The sequence below is a fragment of the Nanorana parkeri genome, unplaced genomic scaffold (genome assembly GCF_000935625.1).
Source record: "Nanorana parkeri isolate BGI_ZX_2015 unplaced genomic scaffold, ASM93562v1 scaffold92, whole genome shotgun sequence".
NCBI classification, from domain to species: Eukaryota; Metazoa; Chordata; class Amphibia; order Anura; family Dicroglossidae; genus Nanorana; species Nanorana parkeri.
Window position 1 is genome coordinate 2247255 of NW_017306360.1, and position 8577 is coordinate 2255831.

At 49.3% G+C, this 8577-nt stretch overlaps 1 protein-coding gene across 1 annotated transcript in view; it reads right to left on the bottom strand.

Annotated features, from left to right (window-relative positions):
- Window positions 1-311: 311 nt before the first annotated feature.
- Window positions 312-8577, bottom strand: part of ZNF142 (zinc finger protein 142) — a 22151-nt gene continuing 13885 nt past the window's right edge. Inside the window, exons 6-8 of the mRNA XM_018552558.1 lie at window positions 4825-7999; window positions 2237-2342; window positions 312-779 (exon numbers count right to left, since the gene is read on the bottom strand). Coding sequence (XP_018408060.1) covers window positions 313-779; window positions 2237-2342; window positions 4825-7999 — 3748 coding nt within the window. The 3' untranslated portion in view covers window position 312. The remainder of the gene's footprint in view (window positions 780-2236; window positions 2343-4824; window positions 8000-8577) is intronic.

Genomic DNA, 8577 nt, shown 5'->3' on the forward strand with positions numbered 1-8577 from the left:
TGAAAATCCTGGTGGTGTAACTGGAACCATCCAAGGCTGAGGCAAGTCTGGAGGTCTTCTCTGTGGAGGAGCACCGGTCATGTTGGAGAACATATGCTACAGTAGAAGCAGAAGGGCGATGCCCTCTGGTTTTTTTGCATTATATGGTCAGCATTGACCCTTCTATTTCTTTCAATGCCTTATTATTGGAAGAGCTACAATCTCAAACTCTCTCCCTCACAGGAGTTTTTTTTAGGTGCAGTTAAAAAAAAAAAAAGTTCTTCAGAAAGTTGCATTGGAAGCTCATAATGACTTCAAAAACAGAGATTGTGACTAAAGTGCTTCTCCGGATAGAACGTCCACCTGGCACTCCGGCGTCTGCTGAAACACGGAGTCATGTCCCTGTATGGAGAACAGGTAGGGCTCCTTCCCCACCCCCTTCTCCACGTCCAGATGGTTGGGGTGGTGCCGCTGTATGTGCTTCACCACTTGGAACTTCTGCTTGGCCCGGTATGAGCAGTGCTGGCAGAAGAAAGGCTGCTGGTTGGTGTGGGTGAGGTAGTGGTGGCGCAGGCCTGCCGGCCAGCGGAAGCCGCGCTGGCACACGTTGCAGACGTACGGCTTGTCCTCGCTGTGCTTCTTGAGGTGCGTTTTCAGCAAGAAGCGAGTTTTAAATGCCTTGCCGCACTGCTCGCAGATGAAGGAGCGGACGTCGCGGTGACGGGTCTCCCGGTGGACGCGCAGCGCGTCGGCTCTGTTGGTGCAGTAGCTGCACTCTTCGCACTGGTATGGCTTCAAACCTGAAAAGTGGAGGGGTATGTTAGCAACAGGGGCCTATTCTGGTGCCTGGGACTACGAGTACAATTTGCCTGGCGTACCGTCTGAATTTTAATGTGAATGTTGTTCATAGAATGCAGACTGAAGCAAAATGCTAGAACTCGGCACTAAAACACTTTTTAAATTGAAAATGGCAGCAATATACAATATACAGGCAGTCCCCGAGTTACATACGACTCCTACTTACAAAGGGAGGCTATTACTGTACAGCAGGGGTAGTTATAATGCTACCACGCTTGTACTGACGAGGAGTTCCCGCCTTTATTGGTCTGGTTTATAGTACTGTACACAGGGCCCCATAGCAAAATTTTGTATGGGGCCCCATGATTGCTAGTTATGCCACTTGCAGAGCCCACCTGAGAGTGACCCTGAAGAGCCCACCATAGACTATCTATAGTGGGCTCTGCAGGGTCTCAGATGGGCTGCACACCTCTTACCTGTCCGCCTCCGTGGTCGCCAGGGCCTCTGCCTCCTCTTCCGTCCCCCGCCTCCTCTATCGGCGGGCCCCGCCTTCTCTTGCATCACTAACCCCACCTGCTCTTAGGTCGCTGGCCAGTGATGTAAGAGGAGGCGTGGTTGCTCTTAGGCGGGGCGCGCCTCCTCCTTCACTGCGAATGCTGACCTCTTCTGCCGTAGCTGCTGGCTGTCACTGACACAGCTCTGCAGCAGCAAAGAGGGGAAACGCCACTGCTCAGCTGGGTCAGTGACAGCCAGCACCCTTACATGCCATAGCGACCCAGGCGGCCCACACGGCATCAGAGGGATGCCCTGGCTGGGCCCCAAAGTGGCCGTCTGGGTCGCTATGGCGATTGTTACGCCACTGACTGTGGGTCCCCGCCTCTTCTTCCGCTTCACTGCGAGGTTTTTACTGCTGTCTGTATCCTCATTAGAAAGATTTAAACTCACTTCCTGTCCTTGAGACAACAGGAAGTGAAAGGAAATCTACCCCTAGGAAGGGAAGTTCACTCCTGTAAGAGTTAGCATGGGAAAAAGGTGTCTCCACTGAAGCTTTATCACCGATCCTTGTTTCCACGACAACCCAAAATTTGTCACAGGGACAGAAAGTGAGGTGAAATCTCCTGAACAGGGGCACACACAGCAAAACAAACGTTACAGGGGGTTAACCCTTTCCCTGTGCTATCCAAAACCCCCCCAAACATTTTTTTGTCTGGAGTTGCACTTAAAAAAATTTACCTGCTCCAACTTACATACAAATTCAACTTAAGAACAAACCTACAGTCCCGATCTTGTTCGTAACCCGGGGACTGCCTGTATATACATTTTATTTTGTACTGTAATGGGAGTAGCGTGAGATATATATTTCATAGTAAGTGCACGCGTACTAATTAACGTTTCCGTGTAACACTCGCCGCTATTGATTTCCTCTCACAGAGGTCACAGCGGGTCAGTTTATTTTTACCTGTGTGTTTGGTCATGTGATACTTCAGCTGGTTCACCCACTTGCACTTGTATCCGCACTCGGGACAAAGGTAGTTCTTTTCGTCCTTGTGTATGCGCATATGATACTAAAACAGAGAACGCAAACAGAACTCATTAAGCTACAATACAGCTCGGGTAAGCTGATGGGCTGCTCAGAACAATACCCGACACTTCAAAAAAAAAAAACGTTGTGCCTGTGCTCGCATTTCCACACATCAAGGTCAACTCCCTCCTGCAGGCCCTTTAACCACTTAAGACCCATTCACACCACATCCAGATCTTCTGCAGACCAGACCAGATTGTTTCTGGACCCAAAATGCATCCCAATGTATCCTTATGCTATTTCTGGCCTCTGTTCACTCCAGCGCAGTCTGTTCCAGACCAGACCAGAAAAAGACCGCATGTCTCATTTTGTCTGGTCTGGAATGCACTGAAACTATGGGCAGGTTCCCCCCATTTTCCGGACCAGATCTGGTGGATCACAGTTTGGCCTGGTTCACACCTGTACGTTTTGTAGCGAGTTCAGCGCTCTACAAAACGCTCAAACATGAAAATCCCATTGTTTTCTATGGGGATGGTTCACACCTTGCCGTATTTCAGCCCGTCTGAACGCGCTACAAAAAACGGCCTACGTCTGAAAAGGTACATGAGCTTCTTTGCGGCGTTTTTGTCGTGCGTTTCCATTGGGATACAGCCAAGTAGCCCTCGAAAACGCGCGTTTGTCTACCGCGAATCGCTGTAAAAACGCGCGTCACGAAACGCGCATATTCGATACGCCTAGGTGTGAACAGAGCCTTTGGGTGAGTATAACTCTGTTACTTTTAGCTCCCTAGACAAAACGAGCACTTAACCCTTGCAGTGCGGGGGTAGTCCCACTGCAAGGGTTAAGATTTTATCTGCATGGAGTTCTTCTATAAAGTGGCATTAAAGTCAAATTTTTTTGTCCCCCTTCCCAATCCTGCTGTAGGGACTTACCTTAAATCAGGGGTAGCCAAATGCCAGCCCTCCAGCTGTGGTGGAACTACAAATCCCATGAGGCATTGCAAGATTCTCACAGCCACAGACATGACTCCCGGAGAGAAATGCATCATGGGATTTGTAGTTTCACCACAGCTGGAGGGCCGGAGTTTGGCTACCCCTGCCTTAAATGATGCCTCTTAATCCGATCATCTTCTTTCCTGTCCTTTTCAGCTGTCCGGTGCGGGTCTCAGATCCAGCGCCGACTCCTCTGTCCTCCTCTTCTCTCATGTCCCACGGAGTCTGTGCGGGAGCACGCTGCTCCATAGACTTGCCTTGTGTCTCTCCTCGTCTCCCGGCCGAACACCTGAAGTCCGCATGCGCTCGCCCCAAGATCCTTTGCGGCCACCCGAGACTCTTCAGATGTTCAGACGGAAGTGCGCAGGGAAGACACAGGTAAGTTTAAACCCGTTTCAAAAGGTTTTTTGTTTAAAAAAAAAGTTTTTGCATATATCTACTGCTTGCTTGCCTTATATATGCAAAAAAACGTGAGGGTTTAATAACCCTTTAAGTGCTTGTTTTGCCTAGGGAGTTATACTCGCCCAAACCGGTCCCTCCAGCCCGTCTCCACGGATGGAATGTCCCTATGCGTTCTCACGTCCTATACACTGTATAGGATGCGATGACTGACAGGACCTTACACCACTGGAGTAGAGGGGGACACTGTAGGTCTAACAGCCAGTCGGGATCACAGTTTGGGTGAGTATAACTCTGTTACTTTTAGCTCCCTAGACAAAATGAGCACTTAACCCTTGCAGTGCGGGGGTAGCCCCACTGCAAGGGTTAAGATTTTATCTGCATGGAGTTCTTTAAAAGAAGTATTATGAGGCGAGTGATTTTCACTCAGCCTCATAGTTCTAGCCGACCTGTGACAATGAAACTGTCACAGGTCGGCTCAGTAGATCGGGAAGTGAGCGAACACATACCGGCGCTCGCTCACTTCTCGATCTATCCGTGCAGAGAGCCGTGACTGTCACTCACGGCTCCCTGCAGGGATTCCCCCCCTTCCCTGTCCGATCCCCCAGCGGGGAGGGGGCGGGTACAGCTGGCTCTGCCTCTAGATAGGCAGAGCCAGCTGTCACTCACGCAGCTGGGTGGACCCAGACAGAATTGTCGGGGATCCGTTCCGGCTGCGGCGGTCTCAGTATACCGCGAGCTGTAGCTTGCGCTATACTGAGGTTTGGGTGACGGGAGGACACTAGTTTGTGTCCTCCCGTTACCCTTAGGAGAACTATGGAGAAAAGCCCTGACCCCATAGTTCTCCTTAAAGCTCTATCCACATCTGAACTAGTAATATAACAGGAACAAAAGCTGTGTGACAACTCCGTCTCCTCAATGTCATAGCTGTCAATGGAAGCAGTCACAAAGACAACATGACTGCCAACCACGTCAGAAATAAGTGCGGCACAGACAACAAATTACTGTGGTCATCTGGTAAAGGAAGCCGATAAATTAGCAGACGCCCCAGCTTCATAAGAAACAAATGCTAAACAGCGTTGCCATTAGAGCCTATATATAAGACAGAGAGATCGCAAACAAAGGAATTGATACCTTAAGACGTGAAGGGTCGCCACAGGCGTAGGTGCAGAGGTGACATTTGTAAGGCTTTTCGCCGGTATGAATTCGGCTGTGCCAGGTGATCTTCTGCTTATTCCTGGTGCTGTACTTGCAGTCTGAACACTTGTAGACCCGCGTGGCCCCATGGCCCTTGACATGGTGGTCATACACCAACTGATGACGGCAAGAAAAGGAGCAGAAAGGGCAGTGCAGGGGATCTTCCTCCGCCTCTGCACCAGGCAGCGCAGAGGACTCGTGCACCTCCGCATAATGGTTTACCAGCTGCTGCCGGTCTTTCGCCGCGAACTGGCACTGCTGGCAGTGGTGAGAAAAGTGAGATTTGCGGTGTTCCTCCAGGTCCTGCCGGCGAGAGAAAGTCTCCTTGCAGATGGCACACTCCAGCTGTAGGTGTTGCTTCTGAACATGACATCGGAGCGTGGCCTGGCTGTGGCAGGAGAACAGACACTGCGAACATTCGTATGTCTCCTTCTCCTGGTGCTTCCGCAGGCTGTGCTGCTTCAGCGCCGCCTCAGAGCTAAAACTCGCTTGACACACCTTGCACGGGAAAACCAGTTCGCCGCTGTGGCAGCTGCTCAAGTGCCGAGCAATATCGTTCTGACTGTAGCCGCTGTAATCGCACAGGTTGCAAAAGTGCGTGGGTTTCTTCTCGTGGACTCTTCGCTGGTGCAGCCGCAGTTTAGAATTCGTGCCGAAGGTTCGATTGCAGACATTGCAGGAAATCCGGCCAACCCCAGTATGAAGGGACTCGTGAGCTTCCAGGCGGTAGCGCCGAGTGGTGCTAAAGTCGCAGTATTTACAACGGTGAGGTTTAACACCTTCGTGGCGGATCCGCACGTGCTGCTTCAAGCATCGTGGCTGCTTACAAGTGAAGTCGCACAGCTTGCATTGCAGATGCGTTCTGCTTTGAGAATACTTCTGGTGAAGGTCTCGGTGCCGTTTAAGCGCCGCCACCGACATGCACCGAAACGAGCAGAGCGGGCACTGGAGCTCCCCTGGTTTTAAACAACCTTTTTTTTTGTGTGTTCTCATGGCCCGCTCCTGGGTACATGTAAAGGGGCAGGTGGGACACGAAAGTTTGCAGGTGCCTGTAGATTCAATTGCAGCTTTGCAAGAATCTACGCTGTCATTCAGTTCTCGATCTTCCTCTGTATTTGGACCGCCCTCTCCTCCAGAACTTCCACATTCATATTCTTTATTCCGATTGCTGTTTAGGCTTTTATGCTTTGTGCAATTATGCTTTTTTAATGCCGTTTCTGAGCGTAGAACAGCTCCGCAGAGGGTGCAGGATATCCTTTTGACCTCCCGGCAGTTCTCGGTCACGTGGCAGTTAATAGTACATTCCCTGGAGCAGGAATAAGAGCAAAATAAGCATCTGAACTTTCCATTTTCAAAGCGGTATTTTTCCTTTTCCTCTAGCACAGAAAAAGCATTTCTCTGGTCCCTTAGAGTCTCTGAGGGGAGCTCACTGGCATTGTGCTCATTACTTTCTGTTCTATCTGGAAGACTTTCTTTGATATGATCTTGCACCAGCTCCTGACATGCAGATAACTGTCCTGAGGCTTTTAAACAGTCTTCAGGCAAGCTGGACTCTTGAGGAATAACTTCCTCAGAAGACACAACATTCATGTAATCATCAACCGGATGGAGGTTCGCACTCTGACCCATTGTCTTCAATGATGTAGTTGCCTTACCTCCAGCTCTTTTCTTCTTTAATGCTACTGGACACTTCTTAAGAACATGAGTATTGAGCCCTCTTTGTTGTTTAAAGCTAGCTCCGCAATCCTGGCACATCAAAGCAGATTTGCGCAAGCTGCAACCATTCTTGGAGTGCTGGACAATGCACGCCTTTTTCTTGGTGATGTAAGAACACTTTTCGCATCGGTAAACCTGACTTTTGGATTGCACTACCAACATTTGGACTCTTCCCTCCAGGACGAGCGTCTCTGCTTGCTCTTTGTCCTGTTTTCTTAAGGCTTTCAGTATAGACTCCGGTCTGCTATTATCATAGCTTTCGTCCGGACAGACAGCAGGAGGTTCCACCACCTGAAGGTTGCTCTCGCTAAGTCCGCTCGATTCGCATACAATGGTCAGCTGTACTCCGCCCTTTACGACATCGGCCCAGGACTCCTGTACTTCAACCGAGATGTCTCCAGGCTGGATTTCGAGATTGCCATTCACGTGGTCAGGAAGCTCTTCACATTGGTCACTAATTTCACACAAGACTGGCTCAGGGCTATAGTGGACAGTGGTTACACACACTTCGTTCTCAAGCTTGTGTTGATCTTCAGCCTGAGGTTCAGCTTCTTCTTCGAAATCCTGCCCACAGGTCATATGGTCGTCAACGGTCAAGGTCTCCGAGAAGCACAGGATTTCTGTTTGTTCTGGAAGAGGGTCTTCACAGGTAACTAAGGTTTCCACAGCAGGCTCTTTGATCATGAGCTCGTTGGATGTGGCTAGTTCCAGTTGTACTGGGAAGTCTTCCATTTCTATGCTGCAAGTTTCAACGGGTTCTAGAGTAATATCTGCCAATAAAGATTCCTCTGCTACTGACATGTTAGCATCTCCGGATGGCTCAGTAAGACCTTCTACCTGCAGGCACTGAGCTGCCTCAGAATCCATATTTTCCTCAATGTTGCTATCTAGTTCCTCACAGTTATGTTCCTGAGCTTGTTGATCACCAGAGGAAGGTTGTTGGTTGGTAAGAGTCTCCGACGCTTCAGTTTTGTATGGAAATAGCAGGTCGGCGTTGTTGATCTCTTGCTGCTTGCTAGCGTACCTCTCCAACCACGCTTTATCACCGGGTACGTACCCATGCGATTTGCGTTTGTGAAAAAACAGGCTTGTGTTGCTGAACGTGCGGAAGGGGCAGAGAGCGCAGCGGAACTCGCGGTGCTTGGTGTGCTTGCCGTTCTCATGGTTACGCAACGTTTGCTTGTACCTCGTCTGGTAGTTGCAGTGCTGGCACTGGTAGATGGGTATTTGAGTGCTCTGGGAATGTTTGACCTGCATGTGTTTCTGGAGCTCACTCTTGCGCTTGCATCCAAACCCGCAGATTTCACAGATCAGAGTCTTCCCCTGGTGTCGGAGCTTGTGGCTGCTCAGCTGGTCGGCACGGTGGCAGCGATACGAACACTGACTGCAATGATACCTGAAAAGAGGAAAAAAAATACTATAAAAGAACATTGCATGCATAAAAAACATCAAACAGATCAACGAAATTGGTTGTATATGATGTACTGAACTGTAATACTATGTTATGCATGAAAATCCAATAAAAAGAATTTACAAAAAAAACCAAAAACAGATCAACGAAAAACTGTCCAGTGTCATGACGGACACTCAAAATAAAGTCCGGAAGGTCTGGGGCCCTTGGTTTGCATATGCACACCCGACCATTCCCCTCACGAGCCTAACGTCACTTTGAGTGGATACCCCAGCCTGGAGGTACTACCCCGCTGCCACATACCTCCTCCACCCCGCTCCCCTACTTCTTCTGTTCTTCCTTCTTTCCTCCCACTCTTGTTCTCTATGTATGGCACTCTTGCTCCTTTGATAAGCACCTTAGGGTGCTGGATTAATTTTGATTGATCCCCAGGATACTTGTTAAAACAATACAACTGATTTACAAATGTTACCGACAAGGTGATTGTATCTTCTGCCTTTTACCTGAAACTGTACTGTAATCGTTTTATTTTTATGACGGAAAAAAAAAAACTATTGAATAAA